The sequence below is a fragment of the Brachyhypopomus gauderio genome, chromosome 8 (assembly GCF_052324685.1).
Source record: "Brachyhypopomus gauderio isolate BG-103 chromosome 8, BGAUD_0.2, whole genome shotgun sequence".
Lineage (NCBI taxonomy): Eukaryota > Metazoa > Chordata > Actinopteri > Gymnotiformes > Hypopomidae > Brachyhypopomus > Brachyhypopomus gauderio.
In genome coordinates this window covers 15,259,248-15,279,590 of record NC_135218.1, presented here as the reverse complement: position 1 = coordinate 15,279,590, position 20,343 = coordinate 15,259,248, and the positions used below count along the sequence as shown (strand labels likewise).

At 41.7% G+C, this 20,343-nt stretch overlaps 2 protein-coding genes across 4 annotated transcripts; both read left to right on the top strand.

The window, feature by feature from the left end:
• Positions 1-1,155: 1,155 nt before the first annotated feature.
• Positions 1,156-7,035, top strand: c8h1orf210 (chromosome 8 C1orf210 homolog). 3 transcript variants are annotated; one of them, XM_077014832.1, is made up of 5 exons: positions 1,156-1,322; positions 5,185-5,302; positions 5,726-6,191; positions 6,301-6,408; positions 6,664-7,035. In XM_077014832.1, the coding sequence occupies exons 1-5, from the start codon at positions 1,258-1,260 to the stop codon at positions 7,032-7,034; spliced, it is 1,128 nt and encodes a 375-aa protein (XP_076870947.1). In that variant the 5' UTR covers positions 1,156-1,257; the 3' UTR covers position 7,035. The 3 variants fall into 3 exon arrangements, with proteins under 3 accessions (XP_076870947.1, XP_076870948.1, XP_076870949.1); XM_077014833.1 differs by lacking the exon at positions 1,156-1,322 and adding an exon at positions 3,119-3,379; XM_077014834.1 differs by lacking the exon at positions 1,156-1,322 and adding an exon at positions 3,845-3,985.
• A 585-nt stretch (positions 7,036-7,620) lies between these two features.
• ap1m3 (adaptor related protein complex 1 subunit mu 3) lies at positions 7,621-19,760 on the top strand. The gene is made up of 12 exons (XM_077014831.1): positions 7,621-7,759; positions 10,206-10,362; positions 10,502-10,569; positions 10,856-10,986; positions 11,984-12,131; positions 13,430-13,556; positions 15,507-15,649; positions 15,787-15,858; positions 16,238-16,396; positions 17,630-17,755; positions 17,896-17,971; positions 18,407-19,760. The coding sequence occupies exons 1-12, from the start codon at positions 7,718-7,720 to the stop codon at positions 18,427-18,429; spliced, it is 1,272 nt and encodes a 423-aa protein (XP_076870946.1). The 5' UTR covers positions 7,621-7,717; the 3' UTR covers positions 18,430-19,760.
• The last annotated feature ends 583 nt before the right edge of the window (positions 19,761-20,343 follow it).

Here is a 20,343-nt window from a genome sequence, read left to right as displayed (position 1 = left end):
AGTTTACATGTTGTCCTACAGCAGAACCTCCAACCACACTCCAACCTTGAAAATCTTTCCTATTGACTTGGACAGGCAACTCAGTCTGTGATAACAAGCAATTATAGTAACAGCTGTAAGATGCCAGTAACCAAGAGAAAAGTGGACATACATGCTGCATGCCAAAAATAGCCTTGAACCTTGAACATTTCTTCCTGTTTCCTGTGACCACATGCTCACTGTCCTCTAATCCCTCTGTATCCTCTAAGAGACACCTACATTACAGCTCCTCACCATTGCTGAAAATAAGATCACAAGGCATCCATTTATTCTAAAAAAGACATGAAAAATGTATTTATATGACCCCAGTGAACATTTCTGTGGGAAGGTCCTTCCCAGATGTCCAGAGAGGTCAATAGTACTTCACCATCCCAATTTGTTTTTTTGTAATATTTTGCAGGCTGAGAAATAAAACTCACCATTGTTCATATGTCAAAGCAACATTTTTTATTTGCATTCTCCCTACTGTCCCAACCTTTTCTCATTCGGCGTTATGTTATATGCCATTACATTAAACATGTAGACTGTTCTTTATTACCTTCATTCAGTGGTTATCAGGTAGGAGCCTTGGTTTCTCTCTGCTATCTACCACGCTAAGCCCTGGCAGGAACATTACTGTCCATGTGCAATCATTTTCACTACAGTCAGGGAGACTTTATCCTGCCAAAATTCTTCAGAAACAGTGAGACCACAGCCAGAAGACACCACTAGCATCCAAGAGCACGCTGGGGATTATGGGAAGAAGGAAAGGATAGAGGAGACCAAGAGGAGCTAGCAGAACAGGCAGACAACAGCAGAGCAGCAAACATCCCATCAAAGGCAGATTGGAATTCAGGTGCAGGACTGATAAAGGAAAGGTGTGGGTCATACTGCTACATACACATCTGCACACACATAAATGGAGGGATGAAGCAGGATAGATACATGAGGAAGAGAGAGATCCAGCGAAAAGCAGAGAGACCTGTGGCACGGAGGAGGTGTCACAGAGGCCCTGGGGCAGGAAGTGGTGTTGCCGGAGCCGATATGTGACCAGGAAGCCAGGCTGAGCACGAATCAAATGGCAGGCAGGCAGCAACAGGAAGAGCTGCTGGCCTCCTGTCTGCTGAGTGTTTGCTCAGCCCGCCACCATGTTCCCATGAGCCCAGCTGGAGACGTGCATACACTGGGCCAGAACCAAAGCCCAAACAAGACAAGAGAAAATGGACACCCGAAACCAAAATGAAGATTCGGTTGTTGTTGACATTTTTTGCTCAACACGGATCAAACAGATGCGTCCAAATGGGGTATTATAATCATTATTGTTATTTATGTCAATTGTAAACAATGTGGCATAAACGCCAGGTTTTAATTTGCCCTTGGTGTGCAATGTTGCTAGGCTTGTAAAGGGTGTTTGTGGGTTTTTGCCAGCCCTCCTATAGGTGGCCTGTGTGCTTAAGCCCCTCCCCTGGTGACCTTCATGTGAACATGTTCCCAGAATTTGTGGATTTTGTAAATCAACTGTATTTAGTTTGGGAGATTTAGAAATTTTTGAAATTAACCTAACAAGATCGCTTCACTCGGTTTGTTCCTTTTATATGCTTAATCTCACATTTGCATGAAATCAAAGGGACTTATATTTCCCATCTAGTACTTTTTATTGCCCTTAACATTTTCCCATGCAAACAGTGAGCATGTCTTATATACACATTTTTTTAAAACATCAAACCATTATTAACTTTCATACATAATATGGCGCCAGTAGCCTAATAAAAGAAAATTGATGGAGGCTTTGTTTTGTACATCTTGAGTTAGAATACAATCTCAGTTTCTTTGTCAAAGCCTCCATGTTCACAGCGAGGCCAAGGAAAACACTTTGCTGATAAAATCACTGATTAACATACCGCTTGGATAAATCACTTTGCTTTTACAGAGGGAGCAGGCTTGACGGTTCTCATTACGAAGGGAAATGAACGCTTTTTAGACACTCAAAGGAAACCAAAGCACAAAAGTAGTTTGAAAAAGCAGCATCCAATGAGCAGAATCAAGTCAGAGTTTAGTATGCGAATAGTACAAAGGGACCTATAGGCAAATATAGGCAAATACACTGCTGATGTGTTTGTGCATGTACGATATGTTTGTGTGTGTACAATATGATGTTCTCTGTGTGTGTAATATGATATTTTTGTGTATGTGTGCGGGTTTGTGTGCAATGATGAAAGCTTCGGACACATGTCCTCACACTAAACACAGTAACAGCGGTTTGGATGACACACATTAATTCCTTGACCAGTTCATCGGTGTCTTTTCTAAGACAAATGGACCATTGTTGAAGTCCTTGCGTTGTTTTTTCCCTTTAAAGAGATCGAAGGCACTGCAGCTGTCGCTGTGGTGCTCCCTGCTCCCCTCGCCTTCCTCTCACACACACACACACACACACACACACACACACACACACACACACACACACACACACACACACACTCACACACACACACACTCCAGGGCTTTCCCTTTACTCTCTCCTACACACCACGATGGCGCCAAAAGATCAAGAGACACACGTGTACTCTCTCAGTCAGTTTCTCTCTCTCTCTCTCTCTCTCTCTCACTCTCTCTCTCACACACACACACACACACACACATACACACACTGTATACATACAAATTCAAAAGTGCTTGTACAGATGCATACACTCCTGCAAGATTTGTGCAGGAAATGACTCTATTGTTGTCAGGGTTCCTTCTCTTTCTCCTTAGTCAGTCAAGGTAACCCAATCAAATCCACCCATCACAGCGGAGAGGCTGTTTACGCACTGTGTCTACTCTTTTTGAAATCCCCAGATGCACAAGTAAATCCATTAACAATGGAAGACTTTTTTATACAGGTCCCTGTGCTTCCTTAAGTGGGATGCGAAATTCTCCTCCGAGACTTGAGAGGGCAAAGACAAAAGAGGTTTGAACTATCTGACATGATGTCTTTAAATTACTTGGTAAGCCTCCCTGTGTATTCAAACCATAATAATTCAACCTTTGTTTACAAGAATAAAGTAAAGTGAATCCAGGTTGGAGAGACTGAGCTCATGTCGCGGGTTGAGCACAGGGATATATCTCAGTCTTATGACTGATTCTTCTGAGGGGCAGGGAACCCATGCAATGTGTGATTATTGAGTTACTCATTAACTTGTTCCTCAGGTGACATGTTAAAAGCACACCTCAGCTCCCTTCACCAACCTTTGCACAACATGCCTCCATTTGACATTTTCTTTCTCTGGAAACATCCAACATGACCTCGTTTAAATGCTAATTGTGATTGAAGACTAAAGCCTGTCAAATTTAGAACACCTGGAGGAGCAAAGCTCAGGTAGGGCTTCCATTTTGGAGTTTCAGCACTCAAATGCCCTTTGCTTGGTAACATATGCCACATTCGTATTTACAGCTACAACAGGCTTCAACCAGAAAATGCTATGTACATGTACAGTAAGCACTGTATGTGTTCCTAAAAATCCAGAATGATTATGATTTGTATAGGAATTTAACTCCTATTCAGTCTGTTACTGAAAAATAGAGATTAAATTATTTCAAAATCTATAATTACAAAGGGTTAATAAAACATTTTCTTGTTGAAACCTGTAACAATATAGCAGTATAGCTTTGAGAAATCTCTAAGTTGGAAATCTACTCAAACTTGGCTTGTTCACATGGATACAAGAGGAAGCATCACAGGTCTGTGTCTTTGCCAATGTTATCTGTTGTGTGTTAACTATAAACACAAGCTTGGCTAGTTTCTGCTGCCGCATTACAGTCTGTTTTGAACCACATGACAAACACTAGATAGGTAGGACAGCGCTAGGCTGGTTTCCAGCTCTTTAACCTCAACATATGGAATCCACGTTTACTCTGTCTCTTGGGTTTATGGACAGGTATTTTCCACTGATATAGGCTGTGTACAGAAAGGCTGAATTGAAAGGTAGGGCAGTAAACGTCCTTCACATATACTGTTGCTTTGAGGTAAACTATAAATCAGTGAATGATTAAAAGTACGCTGGGAACGTATTGAGGAGGTGGCAATTTTGGAAGGTTTTCAGAGCATGACACTTAAATTCCAGCAGCTGTTGAGTAGATTTTAGCCTCACCTGCTTTAAAACGCGACGTTGAGTTAGAGTGGAGTTGGGAAGACACAGGGCAGTGTGGGGGAAGGGTGATTTACTTACAATGGTGCTGTTGATCAGGTCAAATGAAGGGCTTCTTCTGTGAGCTCTCGCAGCTGGGTTTCAGAGTCGAGGTGTGGGATGGACACTAGCAGGCTGCCCTGGTGGAGGAAGCAATCAGTGATGGAGCAGACACGAGTTAGTGATGGGGTGGTGTTAAAGAAGAGGCGCTGGGGTGTGCCAGGAGCCGTCAAACAGGCAGCCTGTGTGTCTCCCTTCCTCATATGTCCTCCGACAAGGAGCTGGCTGTAGTGCGTTTTTATCATACACATACAGTATTACGAGACTGACTTTTTGTCACACACATGCATACCAGCCTACTTGAAAATGTCTGTGTGCGCCACACACACACACACACACACACACGCACAGGCTTTAATATTTGGCGGTGTTTTGGACCCAGGGCGCTTGTTGTGCACATGGAATCTTGAGACAGGAAGAGATAAAAGGAGCTCCTGACGAGTGTTTACAGCCCACATACTGAAATGAAGAGTGTGAGATGCGGAGAGGAAGGGGCCCCGTTCTGTGGCAGACGTCTCCGTAAACAATAGCTCCTTGGCGAACAGTGCTAAACATGAAAAACACTCACTACTGTACAGGCTGCATACACATTCACGACCTCAAAGCATCTGTCGTTTGTAGTTCACACATATGTCTCCAAAGGTCTTTTGATAGTGCTGTGCCTTGTGATGCCTTTACAGTACTGCACTGTGAGTCCCATGCATATTTCTGCATTCATTTATTCATCAAGATGCCTCTCGAAAGAACTGGGTGTAAAACAATAATGCTGAGATGGTACAGCAATTACTGCACAGATAACTCTCAGCTAGCTCATTTACTCAAATCTACTCTAACCTGATTATAACCATTTTATTGTTCAATTTATTGTTCGAATTGTAAAACAAGTCCTGAAATGTATATATATGCCATTATCAATAGTCTGGGTCTCTGTCTGCAGGACACGCTGCAGGATGCGTCCTGGTGCTCACACTCTGTGTGTGCTCCTCGCTGTCTGCAGCTTATGTTTCTGCCACACACTCCTAAATGTTGGTCCATGTGATGTCAGCACAGAGAAGGTGAGTGACAAGTACCCTGCTGCCTGTTTTCTCTGAGCCACAGAGAGCCTCGCTGTTTCAGGAATATCCTGTTTGTAGGCGCTCATTTCCTGTTTGTCAGGACAGGCGTTCGCCCTGGCTTTGTTAGTGCTTATCATCTGTACAACCTTTTAGTAATTACGTAGCTACTATCTGGTACCTCAATTATTATTTATAAACATACCTAAAACCTTAAAATATATTTAAAATGATGGATTGATGAATAATGAATTTCTGTGTAAACAAGTACTTTAAACATATCAGTCACATTTTAAAAACTGTTTGTATAAATATGGTTCTAGTAAACCTTGTATTACGCCATATGAACTGTTGTATATTCTGTAGATGTTTTGCATTTATGAGACATGATCTTTTTAACAATTTTGTGCCACTTTTCTTTGTTAGGTTACATTTGATTGTAGCAGACGAAATCTCACATCAATACCACAGCATATATGGGCAAATGTGAGCAGGCTGGACCTCTCAGATAATCACTTAAACCTGGTTCACCTTAAGCTCTTCAAGAAGCTGCAACATTTTGACCACTTGATCGAACTCAATCTATCAGGAAATTATCTCCCCCTACTGGTGAAGCATCATTATCACCTTCCATCTCTGGAAATACTGGATCTCACTGGATGTAAGTTAGCTACAGTACAACCTGGTGCTCTGTTGAGCTTTCCTAGGTTGCAAAAACTTTTACTGGGACGCAATCATTTGCAACCCCCTGTGTCTGCCATACTTCGAGACCATGGGCGGATTCGGTTTGTAAACGTCAGCAAAAATCTTCCACTAAAGAGCAGATTCAGAAAACCAGAACAAATTGCACACAGAGCTGATGAGCAGATGGCCCAGGAGAATCACCTTGATGGTGTGTATATTTTTCATTCCCTTTTTTCTGTTTGTTCTACTTATACTTTATGAAAACATTTTTTATGAAAATTGCATGTTACCCATGTGTCCCCATGTCTTGTATCTAGGCACGGGACACGCTCTAAACCTGATCACCCACCGTTCCTTCCGTCGTAAACTACTATCAGACACCTTGGTGGACACTGCTGGAACAAACAGAACCAACAAGACACTTGGTTGGGTTTGTGTGTGTGTGTGTGTGTGTGTGTGTGTGTGTGTGTGTGTGTGTGTGTGAGAGAGAGAGTGAGTGTGTGTGTGTGTGTTAAAGTCATTAAGTCTGACATAATGGAAATGAAAATTGGCTAGTTTTATAATAGATTTAAGTCGTTTTATATACTAATTTTTTCTTGTTTGCTCTGTTGAAGCCCATTGATTAACCTACTCGCTCTTTTTCTCTCTAACCAACGCTGCAACCATCCACGTGGGAACAGATGCTTCTCCGAAAAGTTCACACGACTGGAAATACCTTGTAGGGGTTTTGGTGACAGCCATCGGCGTCTCCATTCTCATCGCCGTTGGGGCAAAATGTAAAATTGTACACCGATATCTATCCAGCTACAGGCATTCAAGGTTAAACGAGACGGACGGGACAAGTCAGTGCGACCCCGCCAGCTTCGAGGTCGGATTCTCGAGCCAGGCCACGCGCTCGCGTGCACGCGCCGATGAAATGATGGAGGACGACGATGACGGGTTCATTGAAGACAACTACATACAGGCTAGTGATAGGGAACGAGCAGCACGAGAGACGGAAGACTGGGAAGACGACGGGGAGGAAGAAGATATGGAGTTCACCATTGGTTAGACACGTAAATCCGCTGCCACGAGCTGCGCGTCCACGAGAGGGAGCAGCCTGCATCATTCTTGCGAGGACGGTACCGAGAGTTTTTACAAACCAGGTTTATTTGCATTATTTAGAAAACCACAATTTAAATAATGTATACATGTATGTATGTCCATGTATGTATTCGGGTGCTCACTCTATGCATGATAAATGGTGCAGACTCCCTTCATTTTTGACAGTGCTTTCACTTTTTAAATTACAGTCTCGTTTACTCAAATATTCGCCCTCCTACATCTGTTGTCCAGGTGATGCACACAAGCCCCTGATCATTTAAAGTGGTTCCTAACATTACACAACGTGCAAAACAGCAGCCCCAAGTCCCGATGCTCGAGGCGTTTAACACACGACACAGAGTGTGTGGAGTGTTTTGAAAACGCACGAAGCTGTCAGCTGTACTGAACGCGTTCAGTGTTACAAATGATGTAGTGCGTTTGGGTGTGAACATAAAGTTATAGTGACAATATAGCAAATCCCGACGAGCGGACAACCCCATTCAAAAGCCGCAGAACTGGTCCGACGCCTCGGGACCCGGAAGAGCGAAGATCGAGGGATGGAAATGTCTGTTCTTTTTTTCTTCTGCAACCATTTGATTAAACCGTAAACTTTCTTATCTGTGAGCTGGGCTGTACTACTACGTGACCGGGATGGCAATGTCTGCCGTGTTCCTCCTGGACCTGAAAGGCAAGGTAAGATATAAGATATTATGAGGTATAACTCAGAAGTGAGTTGCACCTGTCGGCAGGCATGGACCAGTCGATTGGACTATAATCTGCTCATGTAAGTTACATCTTGTAAATGATCTCAGGTAGGCACTCCATTGTGTACCACTATCAACAAGATTAACAAGAGAACTAGTTGTAAGTGTCACCGAAATATTAAGTGTTTTAAAAGAAAACTGGAAACTTCATAAAGGCATGGGTGAGGTCAAACAGACGGTATTGGTGTAAACTGGTCAGGAAACAGGTGCAGCGCCATCTACCACCCAAACCCGTTTGTGCTGTACTACGACACCAAGCGACGTAACTTTAACAACCTGGAAGTCAAGTGAGTGAAACCGGTGGTTGCGGTTTCCGCAAATACGTGGTTACACCTTCACACTAAGGCCTTTTACGTGTTACTCAAATATATTATCTCATTTGAATAACAGACAAAAACAATATTTCGTCTTTTTTATTACTCATTGTACTGTTTAATTTAATCTGACATTAATAGTCATTATTTAAAAGCCTATGTCTCCGTTTATTGCTGTTTTAGTGATAAAATATTGTGAGTGGTTGGGGAGGGAGGGAGAGAGGGAGATGGAGGGAGAGAGACTGAGAGAGAGAGAGAGAGAGAGACTGAGAGACTGAGACTGACTGACCAAGGCCAAGATGTCAGGCAGCCAGAAGACTTGAGTTGAATGGATTACTCTCTGATATGCCTGGGACCCCTGGCAGTGCTGATGAAAGCTTTTCTCTTTGTGCCCTAGAGCAGTCTGATATCTTTTACCTTAAGGCATCCTCACTCAGTCCACATTATATTAGCAGACACTCTTTGATTCTCTAAGCACCTGTCTCCCTTATATCCAACAGGCTACTTTTTAAGTCAGGTTCAATGGGCTTTCAGTCTGACTCCCTTCAGATGGTCGTTACTAGTTTTGTCTTCAAATCAAAGTCTGACCTCGTTAACAAAGGTCATACAAGATGCTCATACTGATTACATTTCAAATATGGCCTATATTAATTTCAATGACTGCAATCAAACTTTATGCTTAAAGTTACAGTAACAAAAGATATCTAAGGACTGAAACATGTTATTATGACCTGACCTTTTATGCATTTGCAGGTAAAATTAGGCCTAATGTCATGTTTGTTTTAGTTACAAGTTGAAAGTTTGATCATGTATTATTCAACACTATAACACATAATATAAACAGTGAGATCACACCAGCACAATGTTTATGTCCATACTGTGCATTTTAAAAAACAATAGAAGTACAGAAGTGTATCAAGCTTTTTAGAAGTGGGGGTGTTCTGGGATGTCAGCATGTGTAACGTATTTCAGTATCATCTTAATCTGAACACGGTCAGCCTGATTTTTTTGACTAGATGGTCATTTTGACTAGATGGTCATTTTATTATGACTTTTATTATGTAATTACTTTTAAAAAAACAGATTCAATGTAACCGATTTTGGTACATCAATGATAAAAGTGTTTAAAACTGTGGGTCATAATGGAAGATAATCAAGAAGAAATTACTGATTTTAACTAAATTAACCACTGCTGACACATTGCTGTAATTTGTTGACTTACCTCACCACTACTGTTTCATTTCCTGTTGAATATTAAACCATGGTGCTTCCTGTAGTTGTTTTAGGATACTGTTTTCTTTTTCCTTTAATGAAAGTATAAAAATGTAATACTATTGGTATCAACAGTGAATACTGCTGTAATCCTGTATCACAGTTTTTTTCACTAAATTTCCATTGTCAGTATCAAACTTAATAAAACTCATAGGTGTGCAATTATATATTTCTCTTGTCACTAGATAAACCAACAAATATTCTACCATTATATATGTTATTATTTTCATTTTATAGCAAAGGTTTGACTGACCTCTGTTGTACTCTTTTAAATTATTTGAGTCACTAGACTTAAGCAATAAATAACCTATTTACAGACTGTATGTGTGAAGATTAGCACTGTATTTGCAGTTTCCGTGTTTTATTCAAATATCTTATTCTTTGAAAGTCTCTTGTCCTTGTCTGATCTTTGCACAGACCTTTTTTTTAGAAAGCAGTGAAGTATATTCATAAGTTGAAATGCTTTTTTTAATATATATTTATATATTATGACTCTGTGAGGTCAGTGAATTGTGACCCGCTCACTCGAGCTGAGTCACCTTCTTTGCCTTGTGTAATATGAAACTGCATCTGGATGTGGATGTGCATCTGAAAGTCATAATCAATAGTAATAATAATAATAATAATAATAATCTGAATGACATAGTATTGCTATGTGCTACTTTGAGCATCACATTTGCCATAGATTGACATGAAAGCAAGTAGATCATGACAGGATTATGTTTATGCTACTTAAATGATTTTGAATAAAATGTCAGTGTATTATTGAGTTGTCCATTTCCCACCCAGGTCCTTGTATGCCGGAACTACATGGGTGACATTGACATGGGTGAGATTGACCACTTCATGCCAATCATGATGAAGAAGGAGGAAGAGGCGGAGCTATTGCCTGTGGTGACACATGGCTCCATCCATTTCCTTTACATCAAACACAGCAACCTCTACTGTATCCTTGACAAGCCTGCGTTTTTCTGCTCTCTATGGCTAGATCTGTCTATCTTCGATGGTTAATGCACACAGTGTTTTCCTAATACCTCTGCACATGTTCAGGACAAACTGACAAATCCCTAACGTTTGTTATTCAGTGGTAGCAATGACCAAGAAGAATACAAATGCAGCCCTTGTGTATTCTTTCCTGTACAAGATAGTGGAGGTGGGTATGCCTCTCACACACCCAGCCTGCTTTACGTGCTCTGGAAACATTATTCACCCATGTGCTGCTGTGTTGTCCCATGCGTATGTTAGCAGGAGGATTCTGGGTAGACACACAATGACTGCAGTTAGCAAAAAGACGTGCAGACGTTGCTTACCGCCTCTGATCCTCTCATTTCGTATGAAATATCGTGCTTTGCTTGGCCTGTGGGATCAGAATGTTTTGATGAGTCAGTGTGAGCTCCCTTGAGCACTCGTGCCACTGTGACATTGTTTATCTGTACCAGGTTTTCACAGAGTATTTCAAAAGCCTGGAAGAGGAGAGCATACGTGACAACTTTGTGACCGTGTATGAGCTAATGGATGAAGTCATGGATTATGGTCTTCCTCAGACGACGGACAGTAAGATATTACTAGAGTGAGTACTGTCTGGGTCATTGTATCTCATTCATACAGGCTGACTGACCTTTTCCCACCCTTATCAATGTTCATTAGGTCCACTTTGCAGACTTTGCAAACTACAGCTTACAGTAGTACAGTAGGGTTTGTGTTTATCCGAGTGCAAGCTCTCACTGACATTATAACAGTTCCCTGTCAGATCCTGTCTTACACAAATGAGCTGACAATGTCAGACGCTTGCACACAAACACATGCACATTAGCCTTTCATACATTTACAGTATACAGTGTTATTAGGCAAAATGAAATAATAATAGTAATAATCATCATCATTTATGTAACACTTTTGATTCTATAATCTCTATAATCTCAGTAGAATATTTGTACAGTGCATTGCATATTAGGTGGTACTGATATTTGTATATTGTGTGTGTGTGTGTGTGTGTGTGTATGCCATGCTCACTTGACTGATAGCTTGTTTCTTCATATACATATATACAAGTGCATATACAAGTTCAGAGTCTATGGTTAAGTGTGAGTCTTGGTATATTTTGTGCATCATAATCATGTAGGTGATGGAAACAGACTAAAACAGCTTCAGGTGTTTGTCTGCCTGCGTGTCTCCATGGATATCCATGTTGCTCCCAAGAGCCTCTAGCAGCTCTTTCAACACTCTGACTCCAGAGCTGTGTTTATCTAGTCGTCTGTCTCACACGCCTGGCTCTCCTGCAGTTTGTGCAGAACTAACTTGCTCTGTGTTGGATCTAAAGATGCGTCTCGCTCTTGTTCTTTGAGTTATTTACTCGCACTTACAACTTTTCTTGGTGCTTAAAATCATAAAGAGTATATTAGTAGAAGTGCTGATGCTTGCATATTTGCCTTGTTCCTAACATATATCAGATGAGGAGCGGTGAGAGATGTTTTAAACAACCAAATTATGTGCTTCAGTTCATCATATCTGAAGATCGGTTCATTTTTTGCTCCGGTGCCTTTTGGTTGTTGTTTCCATCCATGCAGGTATATCACCCAGCAAGGACATAAACTGGAAGTGGGTGTACCACGCCCCCCAGCAACCGTTACCAATGCTGTATCCTGGAGGTCAGAGGGCATCAAATACAGGAAGAATGAAGTTTTTATGGACGTCATTGAGTCTGTCAACCTGCTGGTGGGTTCACACATGCCATTCAATAATATTTCTATACATAAAACATTTTTGATTGCCGCTTGGTGCATTTTCTAGATGCAAAATGAAGCCTTTAAAAAACAAAAAATAAAAAAAAAATCATGTTATTTATTTATATCAAACAAAGTTTCCAATTTCAAAGTTCTGTCTCTTCTGAGTCCAATTAGAATTGTAATCTTGACTTTCTCCAAGTCGGTTTCACACTCCTCCTGTCTGCTTTGTCTTTCCCCTCACCATTACCTCCCACCCCTCCTCTCACCTCACCTTTACTAGTGTTAAAGAATGTAACACTGAGTGTTCACACTGTGTATCACTCCTCGGTCTGGTGATCCTTAAACAAGCTTCTTCAGATGTCCACTGTCCCATGTCTGGGGTCTCCAGACGTCCTTTCCGTTAAGGGATGGAAGACACCTTTCAGTCTCACTTCATTTCACTCTTGCTCCTGCACTGAGGCTGTGATGTGCATCTCCTCCAGGTCTCAGTGCTCTGGCTCAGGGTCTGAGGCTGTGACGAGACCCCGGTGGCACCGTGGAGCCCCCTGATTAACCACATGGTTACTCTGATTAACCACATGGTTACTCTGATTAACCACATGGTTACTCTGATTAACCACATTTTTAGCTTTCAGTGGTTGCTAATGGCTTGTTAAAGTTCAGCTATGCAGCATTTCCTCTACCACATTGATTGATTGATTATTGTATAATCACTAGGAAGCATACAAGACATAAATCATAAATGCCACACCTTGTATGGCTACAGTCTACAGGCAACACGTTGCCACGTCAGATTTATGTAGACAATCTTTAGACCTTTATCACTAATCAGTTTTTGACTATACAACGCTGGCTGGATGTTTTTGGGGTGGCATGTCGCTTTAAACCGAGCAGTGTCACTGAGAGGAGAAAGACCCTCAGCACTGATGCACTGAATACACTCAGAGCATCAGAACATGCAGCACTACTGCCCTGCCTGGTCAGTGCCATGGTGGAAATGGACTACTGCTGGTCAGCAGAGGTTCTGTTGTTAGGAACTGATCAGTGATATGTGAGGCAAACCGTGTTGGGCAAATTGAGTCCAGCTGTTTTAATTGTAGTATAAAGTGTAACTCCTGTCCATAACTGTACATTGTCAAAATACTCCTGTACACTAATAAAATGGCTGATAAATACAAATGTCAATAATAATGGTTATGATCCCACGATGGTGATGATGACATGCATCTTGACCTTTTACCTTTTGTGTGTGGCCTGAATCTCCTCATGTTCTTCTCCATTTCCCAGGTCAGTGCTTCAGGCAACGTCCTACGCAGTGAGATTCTGGGCTGTATCAAACTGAAGGTGGTTCTGTCAGGCATGCCTGAACTCAGGCTGGGTCTCAATGACAAAGTGCTCTTCGAGATCACCGGCAGTGAGTACTCTAATCTAGCCGACGCTTCTTAAAGCTGGCTTCAGATCAGTTTGTTTGATCAAGTGTCTGCAGCAGGAGACCATTGTGCACCAGTCTGGTTCATCCTATTTGTGCTGCCTTAATGGATTCCCTCTGATTTGTTTCTGTTCACTGCGTGCCTTGCAGATCACATGTCAATCACCTCAAAGATCAACACTCACTCATGCATTCTGCTACTCTAGACCTAGCTGCAGTGATAGAGTCAAGCCAATTTAAATTACTCAAATGGTAGAATTCTACGCCCAACAAGATAAAGATAAAGAACTCATTGCATGGGTTTATGAATGGAATTCGTAGCTAGGAAGGGGTAGTTAAGGTTCAGTGTGTTTTGACTGGAAAGTAGACAGTTTTGAAATCGGTCTGAGGATGTAAGCAGTCTGTCATCAACATAAGCATTGTCACCCATACCTGATAACCTTAGTTCAACCTGAGAATCATATGACCTCAGATCAGTTACAAATATGAAACCAGTCATAAATGTTCTTTAGATGAAGGAAACACTGCCCTCTCCAGGTCAACATAGTTAAATATCATCAAAGACATAGCAAAAGATAATGTGACATGGTGCATAATGGGAATGTTTTTAAAGAACTTCAAAACATGTAATGAATTATTATGAACAAATAAAAGAGGTCTGAGCATGACAGTTTAAAATGTAGCATTGTCTAGGCTCTGTTTAAACTTACACTGCTTAATATTTCTTAACCTTTAACATTTTTAATTGTAGTCAGTAACACCACTAAAACACATTTAAAAACTTTCCTAGAGTATTAAAATAACACACTGCCTCTCCTTCAATGGACCAATCAGCTTTTCTCACTCTCACTGGTAATTGCCCCAGGGGAGCCAATCAAGAGGCATTAGAGCAAGAGGTCACACCCCCTGTGTGACCTTTCTTTAGGCAGTGTGGCTGATGGCATCAGTATTTGTTTGGACATGAGCACTGAGGGACGCGTCCCCACAGGCGTCTCCTGACAGGGAAGGGACAGGGTGTGCCTTACAGCACATTTTTTACACAGCCCTTTTATGCTTCTCTGTAAATGTCAGTGACAGATAGACGGAGAATCAGTCCTTTCTAGACAAGGACACCCCATATATTGATACAGCAACACTAGGCTCAGAAATGAACTGGTTCGCTTGCTTGAGTGTTTATAAAAATACAAACACAATACATTTTCTTCAGCAGAGAATTGGTTTCAGTTCCTTCTCCTACCGTACAGTTACACAAATCTATACGTACACAAATGCACAAACACACACGCACAATCACACACAAATGTTGTTCACACACAGCAGTTCCAGTTCTGAGTTGTGAAGGGTCCATTTCACAGACTGGATCACAGAGTGCAGTGCTGAATTCCCGGAGTGCAGTGCTGAATTCCCAGAGTGCAGTGCTGAATTCCCAGAGTGCAGTGCTGAATTCCCAGGTGGTGTTAGGGAGCCCAGGCAGCTCACAGACCCAAATCATTAAGAGATTTCACTGTGGCTGAGGTCTTCTGCAGCTCATCGGCACCTCGCCTGTAGCAGCTTCTAACTTCACACGCACCTTTGACCTTCCTTCTGCTATATATTGAGTGGTTCAAGATAAAAAACTAAAAGATCTACAGTGTTCACGTTTTATTATATGAACATATGTTTTATTATATGAACATATGTTTTATTATATGTTACTGTATTTACTTTAATGTAAATAATTATTATTTTAATGTCAATTATTAATTTCATGTCAATTATTCATTTCATGTCAATTAATTATTCATAGTAAAATAGTAATATTATAATCAACAAATGTATTAATATCCTTCAATGCAATGCATTTATGGCATGATAAAATCTGATGCAGTCTTTAGTGGGTATTTTGCTTAGGTCAGTACGTTTTGAATATGTGGACTTGTGTTTCTGTTCCTGCAGGACCGAAGACCAAAGCGGTGGAGCTGGAGGACGTGAAGTTTCACCAGTGTGTGCGACTCTCTCGCTTTGAAAATGACCGAACCATCTCATTCATTCCCCCAGATGGAGACAGTGAACTCATGTCTTATCGCCTTAACACTACAGTGAGCATCATATGCACAGAAACACACACACACACACACACACACACACACACACACACATTTTGATTTGCTTATACCATTGTCACATTCTAATGTATTTAGTTTAGTGCTGATGGAATATATCTGTTGTCCAACAGGTGAAACCCCTTATATGGATTGAAAGTGTGATAGAGAGGTTCTCTCATAGCAGAATAGAGATCAAAGTTAAGGTACAAGCTTACACACACACACACACACACACACACACACACACACACACACACACACACACACACACACACACACACTGCTTGGTGTGCTCTCAATGCCTCTGCACTTGGTCTTCCTCATTCAGCTCATCATCATCTCTGATGTTTACCTGACATGCGCCTTGGATATCGTATAAGTAATGCAGGCTTTCTCCTTTTTGTCTTTACGCTGTGGCCAGGTTTGGGTAGTTAATGATAAACCAAACAGTAATCACAGAAGGCAGTTTAAGGCCCTTCAGTCAAAAGGGCCTGTTTGTAGTAGACAGCTACAATCCAGTGGAAGTGTGTTTTGGGGCTGGAGGTGTATGTTTTGATCGCAGCGGTATATTTTGACCCCTAGGCACGTAGTCAGTTCAAGAGCCGCTCTACTGCCAACAACGTGGTCATCCTTGTGCCCGTGCCCAGCGACGCTGACTCCCCCAGGTTCAAGACGAGCACAGGCCAATCCAAGTGGGTGCCGGAGAAGAGTGCCGTAGAGTGGACGATCAAGTCCTTCCCCGTGAGTGCCACCACCACAACGCCATACGGGGAGCCATGTTCGCGAGCAACCATCTTCTTCCTCACTCATGAAACCACATACCTCATGAAACCACATACCTTTTACATTAGCGTCAGTGTAGTCTGAACAACTCTCTGCAGTTACTCATCAATATTCCTCACGATTAATAATGAAATTCTAATACCAGAAGGAGGTTTAGGAGGTTAAGGAGCTTCTTGCAAGCCTGACGTAGTGGCTTCAAAAGTATCACACACCTGAAAGTGTTTTTCAAGTGGAGCTCAAAGCAGCTGTGACCTAATTTCCACTATTTTCAATCAGTGCAAGTCTAACGTGTCACTCACAATAGAGGTGTGAGTGTGATGCAAATGCATGTCTGATTTAAATTAAACATTCTAGACATATGGCTTCACAGATCTGCTTGAAGGACTGTGAGTAATGTTGCTCGAGGGAATGAAGACACATCTGTTTACTGCTGCCTTAGGAGATGTAGTAGGAACTGGCCGGTTCATATTGATCATGCTGAAGCCGGTGGCATGTGAGCATGCAATAACACTTCAGACTCAAAGGACCACATGTGTAACCCTGCATTCCATCAAGAGTAGTGGGACTATGACTCATATTAAATTGTCATTTCTGTTATTAAACCTCTGTGACCAACATGGACAAAAACACAACGGTTGTGCTATAAGCTCTGACAGTAGTCAGAGAAAATGTAAATAAGTATTTAAGTTATTTAAAACTGTAATACATCAAAGATAAATATATATGCAAATTGAACTATGTCAGCAAGCCAGCCCATGGATTATAATACATTCGCTGAAATATGACTTTAATTGGGTTGCATGTGCATTATGTGCAAGAGCGTCCCAGCTGAGCTAACACTGTAACTGTAAGTAGCATCTTATCTCTGTTACAGCTAGAATCTTTACTGCTGTTTTCCTCAAGACAACCGGCATGTTTAGTCAAGTCTCTTTTGAAATTGCGAATACAAAGGCCATGTGTTTATCTTGTTCGTGTGTGTAATGAGATAACTCGAAAACATGTTTCTAAGAAACAGATACGTGTATGGCGGTTGCTATGCATAACATCACATTTATGTTACAATGAAAGCGATAAAACGTCAGACTCTGTCCCACAGTACTGATAAGAGTGCATTTTTCTGCATTGCCTTTCCCTGGCTGAAGTGGGCCAGCAGTTTGAATGGCGTTTTTGTGGTGCGTTTGTGTTTTACAGGGAGGGAAAGAGTACATGATGAGGGCTCACTTTGGGCTGCCTAGTGTGGAGAGTGATGAACAGGATGCCAAGCGACCAATCACAGTGAAGTTTGAGATCCCTTATTTCACTGTGTCTGGCATTCAGGTGAGTTAGGTGATCAAATGTCCCTGTTTGTCTTCTGGGTCCACAGCAATGCCGGCTTTTCAAATTATTTGCGTTAAAAAAAATCTAAATAGATAGTTAGAGCTGTACTTGTGAAGAGAAATGTGGTTTTGTGTATTCAGGTTCGATACCTAAAAATAATTGAGAAGAGTGGCTACCAGGCATTACCATGGGTGCGATATATTACACAGAGTGGAGGTAACCACCCCACCCCCCCCCCCCCTCGCCCCAAACACACACACAAATACCTTCTAGACCTACCTTTGCCCTTCATAAAAACTCTCATAAAACTGGACTGAGCACAGCTCTCTCTGCTTCTCTCTGTTTATCTCTCTCTCTCTCACACACACACACATATACACACACACACACACACACACACACACACACTCGCACACTGTCATTTCAAACTTCAGCAGGGTGTAGAGGACTATCAGTTTTCCATTCATATGAGCAACACCAGAGGAGAGGGAGGTTCACTACTCTCACTCATATGAAATGTTAATGAATCAGTGTATCTTACAGTGTATCCCATGTAACTTACACAAGGATGTAGTCATTGCCCACCTTCTCAGCAATTACACGTTTCATACATTTTATTGACTGTGTTGGGTTTTTTTCTATATTTGACAGATTATCAGATACGGACAAACTGAGGGGATTTTCTTGAGATATGCCTGTTTCAGCATGTCTTGGAATTGTTTCTGCTCTTCAGAGAGATGGCACTGTACTGTCCAGGGTCTCTGCCTCGCCTGCACTGTGTGTGGATGACAGAAACTGAGATAGACAAAGTGTGTGCTGTCTGGATGTGTTAGTGAGTGTAAGAGCCTATTTTAATATTGCAATAACAAAATTAGTCATGCAAAGATTTTGTTTAATAGGAAATACGGATTTTGATAGGTTGGTGGGTTGTTTTATTATACTCTAACATAATTTGTTTGTTGTCCAATTGAATTTGTTTTTAAGTTGAATTTATATGTATTTAACAATTTGATGGGGGAAGTGAATCCATCAGTGTTTTACGGTATTTGTTTAAAAAGGTATTTTATTACTTATCTATTATCTATTATAATCATTAAAAAATGAGGAAGTGATAAGCATTACCTCGTTGACGAATGAAATAACCCCACTGACCAATGGAATGAATGCCTGGCACACAAAATCAATTATTAATAAGTCAGTACGATATCAGGCTGAGGAGTAACACTATATTCTCACCACAGTATCACTGTAGCCTTGTCTGATGTGTTTGCATTTGCAAATTCAGAAATGCAGAAGAATGCCTCAACATATGCACACACAGACACCCCTGCACACACAAACACGTGCAGATACGTGTGAAATACTCATGTATGGCAAACAAAAGACTTTTACAATTAATTTGGGAAAAAACGTTTTCTGTAGCTCTATCTGTACAGCATTTGCTGTTTATATATGACTAAAGGAAATGACAACAAGAAAAGACTGAAACTCCATATCACACAGTCTTCAGTATCTTGTGATTAATCATTAGGCCTGAACTTCGTTTGACATGTTTTCAACCTCCTGGCTGCAGCTGTCTCGCGTGTGTCATTGCGGCACAATGAAAAGAAAACCCAGCCATAATTCCCTACATGCCTTGCTTCCCTCGTCCAATCAGTGGGCCTGCCGTATGTGCATGGAATATTGTTTGCACCTCTGCAGAGGCAGCAGTATTTGTGATTTGCTGTATGACAGCCCGTGTCTCCTTGTCCTGCACGCACCAGAGGCCAGTGGCGTGTTAACCTCCAACTAATTATTCCACCATGCCGTGGCCTCGGAAATGTATTTTTGATCTCCTGGGTTGTTATTTACAGATGACATCGTTTTCCTTGATACTGTACGACATGGGATTGGGAGGGAAGAACTTGCAATAGCTTTGCTCCCTGTCCGTGGTACGGCTGTTTTATTCCACTCTGAATGGTCTTGTTGTTCATGCTACCTGTATTAAACTTCTTGATCTCTGCAAGCTGACACGGTTCTGGATGGCTTCACAGGTTCTATGTCTCCCCAATTTATCAGCTGATAAATGCTGCCAGGTTATTGAGCTGTTGGCCTAAAGCTCAAAGCTGAATAGTCTCCGCTACGTTTGCTGAATTATTAACGTTAACCACAGCTACAGTACAACTACCAGTGAAAAGATTATGCAGAATCGTTACGATCAGTCTGAAACACACGTACCGTATATGAGTGTTTTTATACGTGTATGTGAGAATAATGTAATCGCTGCTTTGCCAGGTTTGGGCTCTTTCTTGCAAGGCTGATCGGGGACTGCATGAGAGAGCATAATGGCTTAAAGACAAGCTAACATAGAACGCCGTTGTTCTGGATGTGACGGACAGCAGCTTTAAGCACAATGGGCTGTCTGTGGTGGGTGAGAGCGGGCCGGGCCCTGCCTGTGACACCCAGGCAGTCTCTGGGCCTCATCTAGCCCAGCTCTGCTCCTGCAGGGACGCAGCTGGAAAAAGAGTGTACCAGCATGTCTGATGCTTACATACACACACACACACACACACACACACACACACACACACACACACACACACACACAC

Bases quoted from the DNA above. Each gene is read 5' to 3' on its own strand.
- c8h1orf210 (XM_077014832.1), top strand. From the start codon at position 1,258: ATGAAGATTCGGTTGTTGTTGACATTTTTTGCTCAACACGGATCAAAC. The intron at 1,323-5,184 runs GTATTATAATCA...CTCTGTCTGCAG, and splicing joins AACAGATGCGTCCAAATGGG to GACACGCTGCAGGATGCGTC. The intron at 5,303-5,725 runs GTGAGTGACAAG...TTTCTTTGTTAG, and splicing joins GTGATGTCAGCACAGAGAAG to GTTACATTTGATTGTAGCAG.
- ap1m3 (XM_077014831.1), top strand. From the start codon at position 7,718: ATGGCAATGTCTGCCGTGTTCCTCCTGGACCTGAAAGGCAAG. The intron at 10,363-10,501 runs GTATCCTTGACA...TTTGTTATTCAG, and splicing joins CAAACACAGCAACCTCTACT to TGGTAGCAATGACCAAGAAG. The intron at 17,756-17,895 runs GTGAGTTAGGTG...TTGTGTATTCAG, and splicing joins TCACTGTGTCTGGCATTCAG to GTTCGATACCTAAAAATAAT.